We start from the raw sequence: 22,991 nt of genomic DNA on the forward strand, positions 1-22,991 counted from the left end.
CTCCCCCTGAAGAGCAGCAATGACATGAAATATGGTAAAACTAGAAAACAACGCAGCTTTCCTTTCTACCCCTCTCATTATGAGAAATCCGTACAGCATGACTTCTCAGGTGTAAGCTTAAACATAGCAGGCCTCCTTATATGATGTTGCTATTTCTTTGGGTAATTAAGTAAACTGGTGTTCCAATGCAAAACGTTCCTTCTTCCAAATGGACTAAAATAAATACAGGTGCTCTTATATTTATGTCAAAGTAGAATAGGTGACAAAATCAATGAGAACTTAAAACTGACAATGTAGATAAATTGTATCCAGTAATTTCTTTTCAGATAATTAAAAATTGCCCCTATATTCATATTTGAAACAAAAACCCAGCCCTTTTAACATGTAATATTTATCAAATTCATATATATCAACTGAGCAAACTTTGATATTCCTTTAAAAAAAAAGTCATGACCACATAAATCAGACCGGCTATTGGACTGTCATCTTTCAAGTCTAAAACTAGAGCCTGGGCCCACATATATTTACAAAAAGAAATCTCATGTAGTGAATGAGCAAGATAATCTATTTATTCCTACATAAATGATTCTCTCACACTCCCCAAAGAGGCTGTTTCTCTTCCTTCTGCAAGCCTCTAGTAGTACTTTCTCAATCAATTGGTCAATAAATCAATTTAACCTCCTCTGTTTGACACTTAAAGTTCTTTCCAACCTGAAACCAATCTATCTTTCCAACCTTATTATGCAATATGTATCCCTCCCTCCTATTTTGTGTGTCTGATCCTTTGAACTGGTCCTTCATACCTGGAACACTCTTCCTGCTAATCTCTACTCCTCAGAATCCCTAGTTTCTTTCAAGAATCAGCTAAAACATCACCTTCCACATGAAGTCCTTCTTCATCTCCCAGCCCTTGGTGTCCTACCAAAATTATCTTCTATCTTTTTTGTATATATGTAACTCTCCATCCATGGTTCCTCAACTCCTGCTTGCCTTGATAGGCTGGGTCCCCAGATGGCACCTGACTACTCTCTCAGATCCTAGGGTCTGGGGTTTCTAGTACTATTATTTACAAGTCTCCACTGATCATCAGCCAGAGTTAATTAGCTTTCAGAAAGGATCTTTATTAAATAAGTATAGTAAGGCAGTTGTTACAGAAAGATTCGCGCCCTCAACTTAGGGAACACTCTGACCTTGGAGACTGGGTTCAAATGTAAGTACAGTGTGTGGCCAAAAGGGCATATTCACAGCTCTTGGTTACTAGCAATCATTTATTCCCTTAATGGATTCCTCATGAAGTTCTCCTTGGGTATGGCTCTTTCTGGGCTGCCCAGAAGCTGTCTTTCCTCAGTGTGTCTAGCTTGTCTCTCAGCTCTGGAGGAGAGAGCTGTCATTCTCGGTCACTCTCTTCTCTTCTCTTTATCTTTTTTCTGGGTAATTTCATGTTCAATAATCATTTCTATTCTTATGACTCCTAGATCTCTGTATATGGAGGCCTAGTCTCTCTCTCCCCTGAGCTCTAATCCCACATCAGCAACTGTCTATTAGACATTATGAATTGGATATCCTACATTTATCTGAAAATCAGCATGTATAAAACAAAACTCATTATCTCTTCCCTCAAACTCACCCATCCTTCTTCTGAATTTCCCTATTCTCTCAAGGGCACTGGATTCTTCTATTCATGCAACCTCAAGAGTTATCTTCATCTCATTTTTCCTCACTGTCCATATTTCTTCAGTTCCAACATCTTGGGAATTTCACCTGCATAACATCTCTCATAAACACCCTCTTTGATCAGGTACATACCACTTTGTTTCAGGTCCCAATTCTCATAGAAAGTGAGCTCCTTGAGACCTTGTTTTTGTTTTCCTAGCACCAAATCACAGCCTGGCAAATAGTAGCTATCTAATCAATGTTTGTTCACTAATTGATTAAGCACTCATGATCTAGATTATTATAATAGCCACCTAAGAAGTTTTCCTGCCTCCAGTCTCCTAACTCTCCAATACATGCTTCACACAGCTAACAAAGAGATATTCTTAAACTGTAGGTGTGACTATGTCATCGCCCTACTTGATCAACTTCAGTGGCTCCTTTAGGATAAAATATAAAACCTTTCCCAATTGGGTTCCAAACTACCTTTCTAATTCTATTGCACATTATTCTACCTCAAGCACTCTTTATTGCAGCCAAATCTATCTTTCTGCTGTAGCTTGTGTATTGCCTGTTCGGAGGGACTCTTCCTCCAGGAGCTGAGGGAGCAATCCTGACCCTAGCTGAGGCACTGGTAAAAACAGTTCAAAGTATCAACACAATGGTACCAAGACCTTGTCTAAACACAAGCCCGCAAAAAAGCATCAATGAGGAAGTGCTGAAGGCACGGGCAATGGTGTTCCATGGGAGATACTGGCATTCCCTCACCTGCAACAGCTAGGGTCAGTCATGGGGATGGAGCGCTAAGGATACAATGTGAGCGGCAGCTATTGCCTGTTCATCACCCTCTGTGAGAAAATGGAAAAGATTTCTTTCTCTAATCCTCCCTCCCCATGCACTTGCTTGTTTAATAGGTATCTCTTGCAGTCTGTCCTACTGTTATCTTGTTTTATCATTCTGATTCTGTGTTCCCTTTACAAAAAACACCTGTGGTCAACCCAGACATCTTTATTTCCTTATATACATTTTTTTTTTGTGAGGCAATCAGGGTTAAGCCCAGGGTCACACAGCTAGTGAGTGTTACGTGTTCGAGGCTGTCTTTGAACTCAGGTCCTCCTGACTCCAAGGCCGGAGCGCTATCCACTGCACCACCTAGCTGCCCCCCTTATATACATTCTGACTGTGGTCAGAGGATGCAATTGAGGGAAAAACTGGTTATTTTAACTACAAAGAAGGGAACTGACTATGAAGTTTCCTTCCAAGTTAAACGAAGAGATTCAATTATCTATCCATTGGATGGAAGAGAAATATTTGTTAAAGAGCATTTTTATGAGATTCTCCCATGCCTTCACTGTTGTTCCTACCTATATTTCTGATCTGAGGTATCACTACCTCCCAGGTGACTCCTACAATACAAGGGTCCACCAGAGTAGAGGGTGGTCTCCACTAAGATCTGAGGTTTTTTTCACTGAATGAAGAATAAAGGGGCGAATTTGACATTTTTGCTGAGAAAGAGGTAGATCTTCAAGTTAATTTTCCTATTGTGATTTTAGATCCCTGTTAACAACTATATTTTTGTAACTGTTTCCTAAACCACCTAAATTTTCCTCACAAGTCATAGGGAAGAAACAAGTATCAAGATTCTTATTAGTATATCAGACATTAACCTCAGAAACCTCTCAAGCAAAGATGCAAATAGCTTATTATTTCTACACCTTAATTGACAGTCTAAATTCACATTTCTTGAAATTACCTTCAGAATTTAGTATACCATCTACAGTGATTTCCTTTGCCTTATCGTGTCTTATTTATAGATAGCCCTAAATCCACAGTGTTAGAATATTGTTACTTTTTGCCATATAAAAAAGCGAACTACTTACAGGTTAGTGCCATGCTAAAGAAAGTCAATCCATAATTATACTAATAAGGAATTGTTCATCAATTACAAACCTGTACTTCCACTTCCATTAACTGCCTCCTTGTCTTCCTCCTCTTCCTCCTCAGGAAGAGAGCTATCCATTCTTTGCATTTTGCTGACTGATGTGGTTCTTTTTCGTTGAGATTCTGTGTCAAAGTCATTATCGAATAGGACTTGATCAACTGGATCTGGCTGGAAAGGACTAGGTTCTGCTGGAGGCTTGGGAGTTCCATAGAAGTTTCCTGATGTGTAAAATAAACAGCAATAGCACTGTCAGAATGAGAATATTAACAACCATGAGTAGCTCACTCAGTTCTACACTGTGTGATGTTACTACAAAGGGACTGGCTTCTAGTTACTGACTGACTGAAAACAAATGCTCTACATAAAATAGAATTAGGCAATTTTGCTGCATACTAACTACAACCTGTAATTACTGAATTATAAATGCTGTTACTTATAATTGTACTTTATTTCTATTAAGGTGCAGAGTTGCTTTTGTTTTTGAGAATAATGCATTTATTCCCAAAGTGACTGCATTACAAATAGTCTTGGATAAGGAACTTAATTTATTTCTCCTTGTTAATTTTAAGTACACTAATACCTTCATGTAAAATATACTGCAGGATTAGGTAGGAATAAAAAGTAAAGGTAACTGACCCTAATCAATTTTGTTCCAATGTGCAACATAATTAATAATTTTGTTGAAACCTAAAATCTGCAGGGAAGCTGAAGGTAAAAAAACAAACACTTTTTTAAGAATCTTTTTACAGAGAAGTAATTAAAAATAAAAATTCTGTACATCTTAATCACATAATTTCATTTAATACTTTATCAAATAAATAATGGCACTGATTGTACAATTCAATATTGGCTCACACCTGAAGGCAGAAAACATTAATTTCACTATGTTATCATAAGAATTAGCATTTTTTTAGAAATAAATGATCCAGAAAAATTCAAACAACTTAATCTCTCAATTTTATACATATTCTTAATCACTGAGCCAAGTACAGAAGGAAGGTACTCATCAGAACTATCTGTATTAACAGTTGGTGGCTATCATGAGTTTTAACCTTGCATTAATCATAATCATGCTAATATTATAGTGGGATGAAGTAAGCAAATTATGCTTTGAGAAATAAAATACACTTTCTCTATTTAAGATGAATCACATCCTCCAAGCAAAGGCTTTGGTTCCCTAGAAGAATTAATTAAGGCACTCACCCATGTGAGGTAAATTAGCTCTCCCAGAGGAATGGCTAATGGTTTCTCTGGAAGAAAATTCTATCTCAAATTTTACTTCCAACCTGAACTATAAACTGATCATCACATTCCATAGACAAGTCTAGAACAATGTAATTAACTTTCAAGCACCCCTTCTACAGGAAGGGTGGTGGAAATACAAACCACTTTGGAAATCTGGCTTTAGGAGGTATTTTTGTACTTATATTTAAATAAGCATTTCTTAAAATTGCTAATACTGTATATAAAACAATGAAAGAGAGAGATGGAAAGAAGAAGAGAGAGGGGAAAAAAGGAAGAGGAGAGAGGAAGAAAGGAGGGGAGAGGGAGAGAGAGAGACAGGGAAAGAGAAGAGAAAGAGAGAGAGAGAGGGAGAGAGGGGGAAAGAGGCAGAGAGAGAGAGAGAGAGAGAGAGAGAGAGAGAGAGAGAGAGAGAGAGAGAAATGTTATTTCTGCTAATAGCACCATTATTCTCTCTCATTCAGGCTTGAAACCTCTAGTCACATTTGAAACTCCAATCCACATAGCTCCCATCTCCATGAACTGCCATGCCATACTGATTTTTCCTACATACCCTCTCTTGTAAATGGTCCAATTCTTTTTTCTCACAATGCTACCACCCTATCTCAGACCATTACCTTTTTTTCTGTACTATAGTACAGAAACCAACAGCTTTCAAACTGGTCTTCAAGTCACCAGTGTTTCCACCTGCCAATCCATCCTAATCTGGCTATACCACACCCTAGCTCAAGAAGTCTGTGGATCACCACTGGCTACAAAATACAGTTTAAATTCTTTACTCAGTCTTACATTTGAAGTCCTTCAATAGGTATCTCTAAACTATCTTTCCAGTTTTATCTTTCACTATTACCCTATACAAAAACTTTGCTTCAGTAAAATTGTCTTTTAATTCCTGACAAATATGCTATGCTTTGTCATTTTTGAGCTTTTCCTTCTGCCTAGCAGGCCCTCCATTTCAAGCTTTCAAAATTCTATACATCCTTCAAGGTCGGCCTTCATGAAGCTGATCACACGAGCCCAAAGTGATCTTCCATCATTTAAACTCCTACAGCACATTGTACCCTTTTCATGATTTTAACATATACGTGATGTAGAGGAAAGAGCACTTGAATCAGTCAGAAGTGTGGGCTCCAATCCTTACTCTGACACTTAATAAAACTTGGGCAAATCCCACGACCTCTCTGATCCCCCTTTTCCCTTCTCAGTAAAAGAGGGGATCATAATACTTCAGAGGGTTGTGAAAAAAGTGCTTTGTAACTTTCACACCATTTAACGTGGGTTTTTATCTTTTTTGTACCTTAGTTCAGTCATTTGTAGAAAAGGAATAATACTTGTAACAGTAATTAATGAAGGGTTACTGCTGTGGTGACATAAAATATTGGATGGATAGAGGGCTGGCCTTGGAGTCAGGAAGAACTAGTTTAAGTCTTGCTTCTTAAATATGGTGGCTGTGTGACCCAAGTATCACAAGGGAGGTGACTTCTCAGTGCACTGATCAAGTTTCTAAAACTGTCCACTAATAAAGGAAGTTTCTCATCGTGACCTTCCTGTAACCATGAAATCATAGGTTTGACACAAAAACAAAACAAACAACAATAAAGCCAATGAAAACAAATGAGGATCAAATGAGACCACACAATCAGAATTAAGGTATTTAGGATGGAAGAGACCTAGGCAGCCATCCATTTCAACGTATATCTGAGAAAAGAATCTCCAAGAACAAGTGATTATCTAGCTTCTGTTTGAAGACCTCCAGGGAGAGGGAATCCCACTACTTTCTAAGGCAGGCTATCCAACACCAGAATAATTGTAACTGTTAATTTTTTTTTCCTGATATGAAGCCTAAATTTACATCTTTGCAACTTAACCCCTTTCTCCTGCTTCTTCTCACTAGGAATTTGAAAGTACTTTGTACACTGTGAAGTCCACACAAATTTATGGTATTATCATTACAGAAGTAAAATGGCATGGTGGGTAGATACCCTGTATCCAGGGCAGAAAGAACTAGGCTCAAATCTCATCTGTGATACATACTGGTTGTGTGACCCTGGGGAAGTCACCAAACCTATTAGTACTCTAGACCAGAGAGGTCAAACATGTGGCCTATAACTCTTCCCAGTATGGTCAGGACTAGATTAAAATTTAATTGGGAAATATTTAACAAAATAAATAAAAACACAATAAAATATAACTTTACTTTTTAAAACTAAGTTAATCTGCAGCCCCCAGGGATGAGTGGTCCCCATTTATATTTGAGTTTGACAAGTCTCTATAATGTTAGTTGCAGAGAAGATGCTGGCTTGCATTGGTGGGGGGAATTTCCTAACTTGGGAATTCTCAATGCCAATGAAATCACAAGTCCAGTCCCTATCCTTTGCATTAGAGTTACAATCGAGGATCTAATTTTGTCTGTGTGGGTAATCCACCAAAATACCTCCTGAGTTTCTGTGCCTGAAAAATTCACCAGCCTGTGGCCAAGCTAGTAATGAGCCTTCTGCTTTCTGCAAGGATGATCCTTAGTAGATGACATGTAGTCTGTGGTTAAGCCTGTACTCACAGCCTCTACAGACTGGCAGGAATGGTAAAAGCTCTAGTCTTTTTTTTTGTTGTTGTTGTTCAAACCAAATTAAAATGTAATTGGGAAATATTTAACAAAATAAATAAAAATGCAGCAAGCTCTAGTCTTTAAGATCCCAATGTTACCTAAATGCCATGAGGTCTCCTAGCAGAGCCTCATGATAATTATGGGGGATATGCATATCCTCTTAGATAATAAGCCCATTAGCATGCTTCCTATTTTTGCAGTACAAAAGTATGCCTCAGACATACTAGGTACTCAAAAAATTAATGACTTCCATACCACCACAGAACATTTTCTGTACCTGTACGGCTATGAATGCGTTGCTATGATCCTTTCAGTACTTCTCAAAAAATCAGGTTAAATAAACGCAAATGTATCAGAAGAGAGTCAACAAGCATTTATTAAACACCAACTATGTGACCGGCACTGGGCTAAGACCTGGAGACACAAAGAAAGGCAAAAGAGAGTCCCTGCTTTCGAGAAGCTCACAGACTACTAGGGGAGACAACATGTAAACAACTATGCACAAACAATATATACACAGGATAAAGTGGAGTTAAGTAACAGAGAGAAAGGCATTAGCATTAAGGGAGATAGGGAAAGTTTCCTGAAGAAGGTAGGATTTTAGCTGAAACTTGAAAAAAGCCAGAGAGATGAGGAGGGAGAGGATTATAGTCAATCAATCCGTGAACTAGCATTTATTAAGTACCTACTATGCATCAGGCCGTGTGCTAAGGGATGAGGATACAAAGGCAAAAAAAAATTTCCTCCTCTCAAAGAGTCTAATGTTAGAGTCTAATGGGGAAGATAACAAGAAAAACAACTATGTACAACAACATATAAAGAGGACAAACTGGAGTTAGTGTCAGAAGAAAGTCTTCTTCCCAACTTCTAGGAGGAGGAAGGGCACCCCAGACCTAAGGCCCATCAATGAAAAGGCTCGAGTTGGAAATGGAGTGTGGCATATGGAGGCTAGCAGCACTGTATGCTGTGGGGATGAGTAAGGTGTAAGGAGCCTGGAAAGGTTGAGGGGGAGGAGCGGTTATAAAAGGTGTTGAATGCCAAACAGAGGACTTTATACTTGATCCTGGAGGGGACAGAGAGCCCCTAGTTTACTGAGTAGAAGAGTGACGTGGTCAGATCTATGTTTTAAGGAGATCAATATAACAGCTGAATAGAGGATGGCTTAGAGTGGGGAGTGGTGTGAGGCAGAAAGACCCATCAGCAGCTGTAGTGTGAGGTGTTGGGGAATGTACCAGGGTGGCAGCAATGTCAAAGGAAGGAAGTGGGGCAGATATGAGAGATATTGAGAAAACAATGAGAGGAAAGAAAGTGGAAATACTGACTGCAGGTGGGGAAGGTAGGAGAGTATAGTCAGTGCAGGGTTGGAGGCCCGGGAAAAACATGAAGGGTCAAGGGGTAAGAGGTCACAGTGAGGATGAAGAACAGTGGGGTTGCAAGTTAAACAGGCAGTTGGAATAATGACAGATTGTGATGAGATAAGGGGAGTTATGATATATGAACTTTTTGATATGTTATGTGAGATAAGTAACAAAAACAGTCAGTTAACAGCAACCAGTAATGTTCAAATTGTCTGATAAAAGGAAAGACAGGAATGGAACAGCACTGAGGATAGTGCTGAAGGACATTTATTGAAGGAACTTAATGTCATGAAATAAGGAGCAATCCAAAAAATAGTTTCTGCATGAAATTTAAGGAGCATATTAAAAACTGTCAAATGCTCAAAAGGATCTCTGCTATCATTAGTCTGGAAGTTTCCTCCAATGATGCAGACTGAAATCCATCCATCGTTGTCCATCTTAATGCAACCTTCCCATAGGTTCACCACAAGGGGTTGACCTAAAGGGGTAAGGACCTTTCCTTGCTTTCACCTGACTCTAAGCATGTTCTAGTGACACAGTTTGGCTGCCCCCTTGTCACCCTTCACCCATACCACATGACTAGCCCATAACCTCTTCCTCTCACATCATTCCTTGTTAATATCTTTTACTCCTGTTCTTCAGAATTCTTCATTAGCTCTCCATTGCTGTCTACTCACACTCTTGTTGCTCTTCATTGCCCTCTGTAACATTAATTTTAATTCTTCAAAGACTGTCATATTTCACATGTTATTGTCATACAATAGGAGGATTCAAAAGATAGGCCTCTACTTCTACTTTTCATTGATACTTTGGGGTCACTGAAGAAGCACTGCAATTTCCCAAAGGAAATCTAGCCTTATCTCCTCCCCCTATTTAATTGTGGGCCTAGTTCATTTTCTTTTTTCTTTCTTTCTTTTTTTTTTTGGCTAGGCAATGGGATTAAGTGACTTGTCCAGGGTCACACAGCTAGTGTTATGTGTCTGAGGCAGGATTTCAACTCAGGTCCTCCCGAATCCAGGGCCGGTGCTGTATCCACCTAGCTGCCCCCCCCAGTTCATTTTCCACCTGTACTCTGTGTGTGTGTGTGTACACACACTGATGGACAAGAACTTCATGCTGTAATCTGGTCAACACATATTCTTCATCTACTTGGTTTTTTTCTGTGTGAATGGAAGAGCTGAACTCTTTTGAGTGATTAGAGATATCTTCCAGGAGGCTTGCGATGTTCAAGAGCTTGATGCAGTCAGTAAATGCCATTCACTAACATTTGCATCTGGAGGAAGAACCTTGCTATCAACATCATTTTTTTTTAAGGCAATTGGGGTTAAGTGACTTGCCCAGGGTCACACAGCTAGTAAGTGTCAAGTGTTTGGTCTGAGGCCTGATTTGAACTCAGGTTCTCCTGATTTCAGGGCCAGTGCTCTATCCACTGTGCCACCTAGTTGCCCCTTCAATATTGTTCTTAAACTTGGACTCTATACTGGATCTTCTTCATCATAGTAAAGACCTTTGGTAAATATCCACCTCCCTATTTTAGGCTTCATCAGAAAACCACTAAACAGTTATTTCTTTTGTTACATCTTTCAAGGTATCTTGAATGCTTTTGATGTTTGGATATGACATATCTTGTTATAAGAGACCATAAGGCTGTTTTGAATCAAACGTTTTTCATAATCAACAATAATGCACATTGGGATCTTTTATTCTCTATTTTGTTTAGTTAATTGTGAAAGAGTAAAGATGTGGTCAGTTGTTAAATATCACTTGCAAAATTCTTTTCTTATCCTTCCAATACCTTCACTAAAGATGACCTTGACTTTCATACAGATGATCCTTAAAGATTTTGTATAGATGGCAATATAGACATATAGGCTGTAAGTTACTGGTGTTCTCTTAGTTGTGTTTTTGGGGTGGGGGGGACAGCCAACAAGACACAATGATTCAAAGTAGTCTGACAAACTGAAGTCAGCCAATTTGGTGAAGAATTGATCAGAGAGTATAGCAAAGAGTCAATAAGAAATAAACACAAGAATGCTCAAAAATGCTGATACTGGATGTTCCTCTAGAAAATGATGACATTGTAGTGAAGAATCAAGAACAATAAAGAGGCTAAATGGTTTAGTGGAAAGAATGCTGACCTTAGAATGAGACACGGGTTAAATCTAGCATGGGCAAATGATTTAATCTCTCTAAATCTTTGTTAATTTATCAATAAAAAGAGGATAAAATTTGTAGTACTCACCCACATAGGGTTATTATGAAGGTAAATAAATAACATAACCTATGCGAAGCTCTTTGCCAACCTAAAACTGCCAGTTATGATTAATGTCATCTTATCCTTATCTTTTTTGATGGCATTGAGCTAGAAAGGATCCCAGAACACGTCACTATCTTCCCATTATTTTTTATATTTAATATTCTACGGATGATTACACTAATAAATAAGAAGCTGCTTTTTGTAGCTAGAAGTATTAGGTAAGACATAGGTTCCACTGAAAGTACCAATATGCCTCCAGAAGGAAGCAGGACAACAGAAATGACATGTATTATTTTTATTTCCTTTGCTATATACTAGTTCTGTATCTGGAAAACTTTTCATTTCATAGAACCTGGAGGTTATAAATGCTTAGAATCGCAATATTTAATAAAATAATGTTAAGTTTCATGGGTCAGTGTTATGTCCAGGCAATTGTGGACAACACTTGCTTCCAATGCATACTTTTATTCTTTAAGAACAAAATTGTTTCATCCTGTAGTGATATGTTACACAGGTTCTACCATCTTCTTCCAGTCTACTTTGATCACTTAGTCCAGGCTCTTTAAGGGCAGACCATCCTTCAGCAATTTCTGGTGACAATGATCTAGTCTTGAATTGTTATCATAAACCCTTCCATGACTTAGTCATTCGTTTGATGCTTCTTTCCAGAACACTGTTGGCTAAGTTGTCACATTGGATGTGACACATGGAGGTCCTTTTAAACGCACTGATGGATCTTAACTCCATCCAGAGATAAGTACATTTTGATTACAATCAACAAATCCAATGGCACATACTCGTTCTTAACCTTTCTGATTGCTCCAGGAAGTTGTGTTGGCTAATTTCAAAAGTATCAGTGCAGGTTTGTGACCTGGTTATAATATGCTTTGAAAAAATATTTGCAATCTATTTCCTCCTTGATGAGGACGTGCTTATCTTAGTCTAATATTATTAGGGGAATGGAACCTGTATATGGCAATTCCTTGTGCCTCTTTCCTATTTCCTGTTATAAAAAGTATGACTATCTCTCAGTTCTAAAATGGTCACATCCTTACTACACAATGAGAAAGGGGCAACTTCATTTACTTCTCATTTGGCAGAACATTCATAACATCTTTTGGGAAGTTAACATTCTATGATCAAGCTACATTTATGATAGTTAACAATATGTAAAAAACACTGGCCTTTCCCTAGTTCACAAAACAAAAACCCAAAATTCAGAGCCAAAATGGCTATCTGACTAAAATGAGAAATAATTAACTAGTATTTCTTACAAATGGAAAAATGTAAAGCATTACTCTGGGTATGCAGACACCTATGCCGTGTATTTTCTGTCCCAGACAATTATAAGCTGTGTGACTTTAGGTAAGTCACTTCACTTCTAAGTTTGAGTTCCTTCATCTATAAAAGGACATAATACTATGCTACCTACAGATTACTTTGGAGAAAGTACTTTGGAACCTGAAAGCTATTTGTAAATGTGAACTATATAGACAATCAAAAACAAATATCTCTGGATTTACTAGGAATCAGTGAAGTATAAACTATATGAGGCAGTTTGAATTGTTAAAGAACAGTTCACTTTCAAGTTTCTTTATGTGATTTAGTATTTTAGAGTTTTTTTTGTTTCTTAAAAGTTTATTTTCTTATTGATCTATTTTTACATCACACTAATTTTCCAAATATCTCTGCATTCTCCTACTTGGTGAGCCATTCCTGATAACAAAGGTTAAAAAAGAAAGATTTTTTAAAAAGTTCAGCAAAACCAACATCAATTTTGCACAACAGTGTAAACAATATTCCCTTGCCTCTGTGAAGAATGGAGAGGGGCATTTTCTCCACTTTTCTTCATGGCCAAGCTTGGTCACTATAATTAAATAGAATTCAGTTTAATTTTATCCTCCCCCGCCCCCGCCATTTAAATCATTACTAATTATGTTTTCCTGCTTATGCTTACTCTACTCTGCATCAGAGACCCCAAAGCTAGGTTTCCTTGGTTTTTCAATATTTTTGGTGATTTATTAAATTCATCTCAATGAAGAAAAAGACCCTCTAAAGGAAGAAAAAATTTAGAAATATTTGGTATTTCATTCATCAAATTTTGTCTAAGGTGTTTCTGTCATATGGAAATACTGCTGGATATGAAATGTTTTGGGTCACATACCATCATATGTTCCACTTTCTAACAATGCTCCACTCTCTTCTAGCGCTTTGAACTGCTCAACAGAAATGAAATTATAGTCTACCCCCGGAACTTCCCCATCCCTGGGGGCCCTTGTAGTGCCTAAAAGGGGGGAAAAGAGAGAAGTCAGGTTATAAAACACATTTTAACTTATAAAATATTCAAAGATGATACTCACAAAAAAGTCTTCATTTGAAATTTCCAAGTGAAACTAAGACAATTAATAATATATAGATGAGAAAAGATAATTTTAAAAATAAAGATAAATACATGAATTTATGAAATTCAAAACTACAAAGACTCTGAAAAGCTGAGTCTGAGTGTCGTGGGAAATTTAATTGCCTAAGAACTAACACTTATACTTTTATTAAACTTCAACAAATAACCCAATTGTCGATTATCCTTGCTAACTGGAAAAGGGAGGTGATATAATGGATAAAACTTACCAATAAAAGAAAAAAAAACATTTCATCAGCTATGTCCCCATGTCATATTACTGATACTAGGGCAGCTAGGGAGTGAAATAGATTAATCACTTTGAAATTGAGTTCAAAACTGGCCTCAATTCTTACTAGCTTTGGGACCCTGAGCAAGTCACTTAACCTCTACACCAGTTTCCTCATCTAAAAACGAGAATAATAATAGCACCTACCTCCCAGGGTTGTTTTGAGGATCAAATAAGATAATAATTATAAAGTGCTACATAAATATTAGCTATTATTAGTCTAGGTATAATGTATCTCCCAAGCAGCCACTTACACCTGCATTCTATGTGAAGTCAAGGTGTGAAAAAAAAAAAAAGAAAAAAGTTTTCCTGGAAGACTTGTTCTATTTCAATGAGAAAAGAAGGAAAGAATTCTAGATTGCAATTTTTTTAGACTAATTCATAAAATGTTCAAATTGATTGATTTGAACAGCCTTCATAAGGAGAGTGTTAGGCTTACAGTCAGGAAGATGGGTTCAAATTCCATCTCTGATATTACTTTTGAGACTCTGAGTATGTATTTTGGAACTAAACTATATAAAGGATATACCCTACACTGAAGAAATAACAGTTTCTTTTCTTGTTTATTTTTTCATTCATCCAGTTATTACTATTTAGACATTAATCTCTGAAATTTTTTCTAAAATTTATGGAATACTAAGATTTTAAGATAAAACTAACTTAATGAAATGAATAAATCACAATTATTGTCCTTGCTCCATCAATTAGGCAATAGGAAACTTCAGTTTACTGAGTATGAGAGTGACATATTCAAACCTGCACATTAGGAAAATCACTGGCAAATCATGGAAGATGGAATGGACAGAGAGAAACTAGAATCAGGAAGCCCGATTAAGAGACTATTCTAACAGTCCAGGTGAGAAGATATGAGGGACCAAGCTACAGTGATGGCCATATATGTAGAATAAGACTAAATCACTGTCTAAGTGAAAACCTAACTTTAGCACAGAAGTTTTAAAATTCTTTACTGCTTTCAGCAAAGGACAACTAGGAAGTACTTAAGATAAAAATATGACAATGTTACCTCAACATCATTCCTTGTATTAAGTAATTAGTGCTTTCACATTAACTGTATATCACCATGGCCCCCTTGCCACTTCCTGACTCTCTCTTTAATGCCATTATTCAGTAACCTCTCATTTTCTGAGGGTCAATCAATACAAATTTTATCACCCAATAAAGATTCTGGTAGTTGTGATCTACTCTGAGGATTCCCCAGACATTCTCCCTCACTTCTCAATGAGTTCAGTGCCTAGTTCACAGTCTTTCCACCCCAATTCTTGCCCTCATTTCAGGAAACTTCAACATACATACTGTTGCTCCCTTAAATATCTGAACTTTTAAATTCCTGAATCTACTCAATTCCCAAGACCTATGCATCTACTCTACCTCATTTACACACGGATATAGTCAGTCACTCAGTCAACTAGCATTCACTAAGCATCTACAATATGCCACATGCTGTGCTATGCACTGAGAAAAAAAGGCAAAAAAAAGCTTTTCAATACATGTTTATGAAGTCTAAAATGCCTTTATCTGATCATAATTATTCAAGAACATAAAGATTTTCAAAAATGTATATATATATACTCATGCCAGGCAGCACAGTGAATAGAGGACTGGACCTGGAGTTAGAAAGACCCGAGTTCAAATTTGATCTCAGGCATTAGGCATTTATTAGCTGTGTGACCCTAGGCGAGTCATTAAGTCTATAAAGCACCTATCTCACAGGGTTGTTATGAGGATTAAAAGAGATAATATTTGTAAAGTGCTCTGCCAACCTTAAAGCACTATATAAATACTAGCTATTATATATTGCTATTATTAAGTTTAGAAGTAGTATCCTTTCTTTTAGCTCCCTGCTATGGCTCAAGGTCAAAAAAAGAGAGAAAATAGACTCTATCTTCTTTTCAACTTCTAACTCGCAAGACTTGCTCTCACTCCCTATCCTGAGTCTTTAAAAGTGAGGCAATAAACTTCTTGTTTCTAAATCACTACTGGAATAAGTGGGTGCTCTGTCAGTGTACACCATGAAGCAGCTGGTAGCACAGAGCGTTGGACCTGGAATCAGGAAGACCCAAGTTAAAATCTTGTCTCAGATACTCATTATGTGACCATACGGGTCTGCTTCATCTTATATGACTGCTTTATCTTAAATACTTTATTAATATTGTTAACTTTTCTTCATAATCTCTTAAAAAGCACTTAGCACGGTGCCTAGCAAATAGTAGGTGCTATAAAAAGCTTATTTTCTTCCCTTCTCCCACCAGCCAACATCTTTGGAAGATAAGAACATGCTCACCAACTTCTAGAATAAAGGAAAAAATTTTAAAATCCACAGAAAAAGAAGGCACTGAATCCTTCCCTTTTTGGTGAAGATGAGAGTTCTACCAGGGGCAGAAACATACCTTGCCTGCCTTTGCATTTGAATTGTACTATATATACTTCTTGTCTTCAGTTACAGCAACAGTAACTGATTTTATATAGCACAGTGCCTGCCACAGAGTAAGGAGATACTTAATGCCTGGTGACTGACTCATGAATAGTGTTTTAAGATTTACAAAGTACCTTACAGATAGTTTCATTCAGTCCTCACAACAAACTTATAGTAGCTAAGGTAGGTAGGATAGGTATTAACATCCTCATTTTATATATTAGATGAAACTGAGCTCAGCACACAAATGACTAATTGAGCACCATAGAGATTAAATGACTTGCTCAGGGTCATAAAGCTTTTAAGTGTCTGAAGTATGATTCAAACTAAGGTCTTCCTAACTCAAAATTTTAATGTTTTAAAGCTGTAAATAGTTTTCAATAAATTTTTAAACTTGGCCAACTGTGGAGCATGATTCTATAGCACTCCTCACCCACACCTCCCAGGCCTTTTGTCTTGCTGCATGTTTCCCCCAACATGGAGGGAATCCCTGCTGTTCACTTCTTTCTTGCTCTAGGAACAAACATCAAATCAATACTATTGCTTCTGGAAAGGGCCTGTCAATCAGCTCCCCAAAAGTTTCATTCACTAGGTGTGATTTCCCAACCAAACACCCTTTTCTGTTTGCTACTCTGGTGCACGCATTATCTCTTTCTACTAGAATGTGAGGTCCTTGAAGGCAGGGACTGACTTGCTTTTGTAATTGTATCTGCAGAACTGAGCACAGTGCTCACAGCAAACACATAATATTTTCATTTATCCAAATCAATGAGGAGAAGTAAAGACTGGAAAGCAATACAACTGCTTTATATTAAATATTTTATTAATAATGTTAATTTTTTTCCATAATAAAAAATTTTCCAATTTTCTAAAAAATCAAACAAATTCTTCAAAAACTTCTTGCAGCCCAATGCTTAATCCCAGGGGTTAGGGAGTGAGATGGAGGGTGTTGCAATCTCTATATAACAGAACTGCAGCCTTTATTCAATTTTATCTATATATCTTTAGTTTAACTAGAATGCCTGCATCTTAATTGCAGCATTCATATACTTACATGGGATGGTTCTCAAGTAGAGATTGTCTCTGATAATCTGCTGGAGTTTGTGATCAATTGAGCCTTTCTGAAATTGAAGACTCAGATAATGACGCAAATCTTTATTGATGACTTTTCCTATAGAAAAACAAAAACGAACCATTATTTTGTGAACACCAGCAACTACCTTCATTAAAGTTCTACTCCTATAGCTCGCACCCTAGGTTCTAAAAGGGCTATTCCAGAAGAATGTAAGCTCTGGCAAGTCCTGACAAATTAGAAAGGCTGTGAGTATAACTGTAGCAACAGACTGTCCTCCAAGGATCAGTCTAAGGTACACAGAGGTTAATCACCCAGGGTTTAATTTTATGGGGCACAGAAACTCATGAAACTGATAAGAATAGTGTAGCAATAGCTATAAAATAGATAAACCTTTGTGGACCATGTTGTACTAGAATATTTTTATCTCTTTAATTAAATGATACGTCTGCTGCTAAGAGAGTATATTATTTGCAAAGCAACCCATATGTGCATATTATATAAATAAATGGAACATAATACTAAAATGTAATGGCCAGAAACCTTCCTTACTAGACAGTTTTATGAAATGTAAACATTGCTTTCAGCCAAGATGATAAGAATGCCTCAATCTGACCTCATCAGTAAAGAGAATGGGTAGGAAATTTCTGCCCACTTAGATGACAGAAAGGCATTATACTCACAAGGAAGTGAGACATTTTATTCCCTTTATTAGAGTAATAATGATGAAGTAAACAGGGAAGTGAGAAATTCAAGATTTAGAGGGAAGTAGGAGTGGGGGATAATCCAGAGGGGCAGTAGAATTGTTAGTAAGGGTTTGCATATGGCAAAATAGAGCCAGCAGAGGTTAAAAAATAAATAAAACAATCCACCGCACCCCACCCACATTTGTCTCTGTTAAGTGTCAATTATCAGTCAAGACTCCAATTAGCTGGAACTTATTAGAAAGGGAATGAGATACAATGAGACAAAACAGATTGAATCAATAACTGTATCTATTATTTGGTTTTAACTTACTATCAAAACTGTGCTGTCAAAGCTAAAATATAGCATATTTTAACTCAGTAATTGCTCCTTATTCATGTAGATGGCTGCTGTGGTCAAACTTGTCACATGAGTTATAACTGTTTCTGCACCATTTCCCATACATCTAGCCCATATGAAAAGAGTACCTAAGGGTTTAGAGGTAGGAAACAACATTCTAGAAGATTGGAAGATACCAGTGGGGTCCTAACTTCACAGAAACGAATTAGTGCCTGCTCAATCTTTGTAGAAGACGTAGAAACAAAGCCTGCAGTTAGAATAACCCTGAAATGTATTTATGAGCTTAAAATATAATTAAGCTGGGATTACTTGTAGCAACACTTTTTTAAATTCAAGATTTCCCCAATTTTAATTACATTACATTTTAACCAGAGATGATGTGAGATGTGTTGGACTCAGATTAAATTTTAATGTGAAAATAACAAAAAACATAGAGTAAGGCAAAATTAAATGAGAAAAGATGCAATAAAAATAATGGCTCAAAGAACACTTCTGTCTGTAGAGACTCCTGAAGGAAAGAATTAAACAACTCTGCTGTGTTTAGAACCTGGGAGCTCTCCAAGGTGAGAAGACGAATACAAAGGAGTTGAATATCTTCATATCCTAGGAGCAGGAGCAGCTTCTTATTTCTGCTGTCTACTCCTGTTGAGGCTCTAGATGAAGCTCTGATAATGCATAGTTGCAAGGAAAACACCAGAATTCTTTCATAAAATAAATATTTCTGATAAAGCTGGCAACTGTAAAACTCTTCTATTAACATTAGTTTGGGCTAGAAGGAGCCTTATAGGTACTCTGGTCTACCACTTTCATTTTATACAGGAAAAAACTTGGACACAGACATGCACTCATCCGAGGCTACATAGTAAATGTCAGAGGTGGGATTTGAACCCAAGTCTTCTTAAACAAAATCCAATCTTCCTTCCTGTCTCCACAGTGAGACATGTTACAAATTACAAAGAAGTATAAATTAAGATAGATTAACAAATGAATTATAATTGGTCAAGATAATTTACTAGCAATGATTATGGCAGAGCACAGACAGAGGCTGGAACTATGATTTCAACAGTAGCTTGAATTGCCAGATCCAGACAACTCTCCCTTACCCATGAAGGCCAGGGAGCACTTTCTCTCTACCTTAGTCTTAGAGAGTTGACTAGACTAGAGTACTAAAAAGTTAAGTGCCTTGCCCAGGTCACACAACCAGTATGTGGCAGGGAGATACTTTCAAGTTAGTGGTAAGCTCTTAGTAAGTCAAAAATGTGAGTTTTCTTTTTCTAAGACAATTCAGAAGCAAAATTGTGTGACAAAAAGAGAATCTTAAATAACTGAAAGTGACCTATTTATTAAATGTATGGCCTTGGGCAAGTATCAACTTCTCTGCTGATCTTCAGTCTCACATCTATCTCCAACCGTCTTTCAGGCACCTAAAAATGGATGTTCAGTGGACATTTTAAACTCAACATGTCCAAAACAACTCATTATCTTTCACCTTAAATCCTCATCCCTTCCAAATTTCCCTATTACAGTCTTGGGCACCACCATTCTTCCAATCACCCAGGCTTGTAACCTCAGAGTCATCCTGGACTCCTTCCTCTCTCCTATTCTCTATAACCAAGCTGTTGTCAAGGCTAGTCAATTTCACCTTTGAAACATCTCTCAAATATGCCCCCTTCTTTCCTCTGACAAAACCATTATTCTAGGTCCTCATCATCTCCATGCCTCAATTACTGCAAGAGCTGCCGGTGGGTCTGCCTGTCTCTATCATCCATTCAACTATTAAAGTGACTTTCTTAAAGCACAGGTTCAGTACTGTTATATTTCTACTCAATAAATTCCAGTGGCCCCCTATCATTTCCAGGATCAAATAAAAAAATCCTCTGTTTGGCATTCAAGGCCTTTCATAAACTATCCTCTCCCTCCCCACACACCTTTCCAGTCTTCTTACAACTTACACCTTCCCCATGTATTCTTCAATCCAATGATACTTGCTTCCTTGCTGTTCCACAAACAAAATAATCCAACTCTTTGATCAGGGCATTTTCTCTGACTGTCCTCCAAGCCTAGAAGGTTCTCTTTCTTCATCTCTACCTACTGGCTTCTTTAAGTCTCTACTAAAATCCCACCTTTTACAGGAAGCCTATCTGAATCTCTCTTAATTTTAGTGCATTCCCTCTCCTGATTATTTCATATTTATGCTGTTTATAGATGGTTTGAACATATTTGTTTGCATGTTGTCTCCCCCATCAGATTGTGAGCTATTTGAGTAGTCTGTTTTTTCAAACTTTTTTTTTAATCCTCAGTGCTTAGCGTAGTGAGTGCTAGTGCTCAGGAGGCACTTAAAATGCTTTTCGACTGACTGACTTACATTCCTGATCCTCAGTTTCCTCACCACTTCAAGGTGGTATACTTGACAATAATAGGGAGAAGGTTTTTTTGGGGGGGGAGTGAGAGGAGAAAATAATGAATAAAAGAGAGGGTAATATACCTATCACAGATACTTGGTATGAGTGTCAAATGAAATCATGTTTGTGCAGAATTTTGCAAACTATGTAAAACTCATTTATTTAATGTTTCAGTTACTTTTCCTTGTTTCCTTGTGACAGAAGCCTTGAATTATCTTTGTGACCTTGGGCAAGGTCATTTACCTTCTTTGGGCTTCAATTATGGCAATTTTTATTTCCTTTTATTCCTCCAACATTTTTTGGTTAATATTAACCTCACCTGACCAAAACCTGTGCATGTTAAAATTTCCTTAGAAAAGAAGCCAAAGGAATAGTCTCAGCTATCCCTGACTCCTTGATGCCATGTAAATCTCCCTCCTCAATCAGCCTGTGAATCCTTTTTCTGTTGTTCTTCAGTTGTATACAAATCATTGTGAGCCCATTTGGGGTTTTCTTAGCAAGGATACTGGAGTGGTTTGCCACTTCCTTCTCTAGCTCATTTTACAGATGAGGAAACTGAGGCAAACAGGGTTAAGTGGCTTGCCCAGTGTCACATAGCTACTAAGTGTCTGAGGCTGGTTTTGAACTAAAGAAGATGAGTCTCCCTGACTTCAGGCCCAGTGCTCTATCCACTGTGCCACCTAGCTGCCCATCCTCTAAATGTAGTTTAATCTGTAACCTGCCTTAGTTTACCTATAGTTTGTTTGACCAGAGGATGTATGAGATTATGACTCTGTTTAACTAAATTTGTTCAAATTTTATGATATTGAAGGAAGAATGGGATTATAGATCTATCTTCTTTTTAACTTTTATGGCCTAAGAGGAATGTACAAGATTGCAATACACAAATGAATTATTTCTCTGTCAGTCTGATGTAATTTTTCCTCTAAGAAGCCTTATAGGAATCCTCCTAACTGTTCAGGTTTCCTCTGAGGTCTGAACTGATGCTTGAGTATAACACTAAAACCTAGATTTTTAACCTCCATAATTTCTGGATTGTGGTAAATATATATTTGGAAGCAGTTACCTACCACATGGACTCAGAGAGGAGTTATTTCTCCCATAACAGTTTCTTTAGCTGTAAAAAGGAGGTTAGGCTTGGTTTGATAGGAAAGGTTCCTTCCATCTCAAATGACAATGACAATGAATTTCACTTTTACTATATACTTATTATTTATATATTGTTATAAAACTACAAAAAATTCTTTATTTTATTTAAAAATATAAGCTAAGAAAATTATGCGTTGATTATGTTATGAAAAGCAGGGGGAAGAGTTACATTTTATTTATTTGTTTCTTCTTTTTTAAAAAAGTTGGCATCATTACACAAACCTTCGGAACCACTGCTCTAGGCTTTTATTCTATACCCTGATTCTCCATGGGAAACAAGTGACAAATGTTAAGTTACAGACATAATAATTAAGTATGGATTTATAATCATATGCTCTTTATTTTATTTTATTTTTTGGTTGGGCAATAGGGGTTAAGTGACTTGCCCAGGGTCACACAGCTAGTAAGTGTTATGTGTCTGAGACCAGATTTGAAAATCATATGCTCTTTCATAAATTGAAACTTTAGAGAATGGATTTACTGGTATGATTTATAGTTTACTTGTTAGATCTACAAAACAGCAATATTTACAAACTTTTAGCAGAATTTATGACCTGTAACTCTATTTCAAAGTTTCAGAAAGTTACTTGATTTAAAAAAATCACAAAACTAAATCAAGAAAAATTCTTAGTCAACAAGCACATACTAAGTTTACTATGCTAAGCGCTAGGGATACAAGAATCAATCAAAAAAATGGCTCCTGACTTAAAGAAACTCACATTCTTCTGTAGCAGATTTAAAAGTATGTACACAGTCACAAACAAGAAACATAAAGAGTAAATAGTAGTAAAAGCTAGTCTCAGAGAAGTCGAGAATAGGGCATCTATTTGTTGATTTGTTTTTAGTGAGGCAATTGGGGTTAAGTGACTTGCCCAAAGTCACTCACAGTTAGTGAGCGTTATGTGCCTGAGGCTGGATTTGAACTCAGGTCCTCCTGATTTCAAGGCTGGTGCTCTATCCACTGCACCACCTAGCTGCCCCGAATACGATATCTATTAAGGACTTATAGACAGAAACTGTGCTAACACCAAGGCTACGAAGAAAAGTAAAATACATTCCTTGCTTTGAGGGAGCTCATACCTGCAAACATGTATGTGCAAAAAAGCAAAAAATCAACTGAGGGAAGGCATCAGAATTAAGGGGTAC

General features: G+C 37.2%; 1 protein-coding gene across 3 annotated transcripts in view; it reads right to left on the reverse strand.

Moving 5' to 3' along the window:
- Positions 1 to 22,991, reverse strand: part of MAGI3 (membrane associated guanylate kinase, WW and PDZ domain containing 3) — a 219,012-nt gene that overhangs the window by 89,736 nt on the left and 106,285 nt on the right. For all 3 annotated transcript variants that reach the window (XM_021002032.2, XM_021002026.2, XM_021002040.2), the window contains exons 2-4: positions 17,233 to 17,349; positions 13,222 to 13,341; positions 3,604 to 3,813 (exon numbers count right to left, since the gene is read on the reverse strand). In XM_021002032.2, coding sequence (XP_020857691.1) covers positions 3,604 to 3,813; positions 13,222 to 13,341; positions 17,233 to 17,349 — 447 coding nt within the window. The remainder of the gene's footprint in view (positions 1 to 3,603; positions 3,814 to 13,221; positions 13,342 to 17,232; positions 17,350 to 22,991) is intronic.

The sequence above is a fragment of the Phascolarctos cinereus genome, unplaced genomic scaffold (assembly GCF_003287225.1).
Source record: "Phascolarctos cinereus isolate Bilbo 61053 unplaced genomic scaffold, phaCin_HiC Scaffold_5;HRSCAF=322, whole genome shotgun sequence".
NCBI lineage: Eukaryota > Metazoa > Chordata > Mammalia > Diprotodontia > Phascolarctidae > Phascolarctos > Phascolarctos cinereus.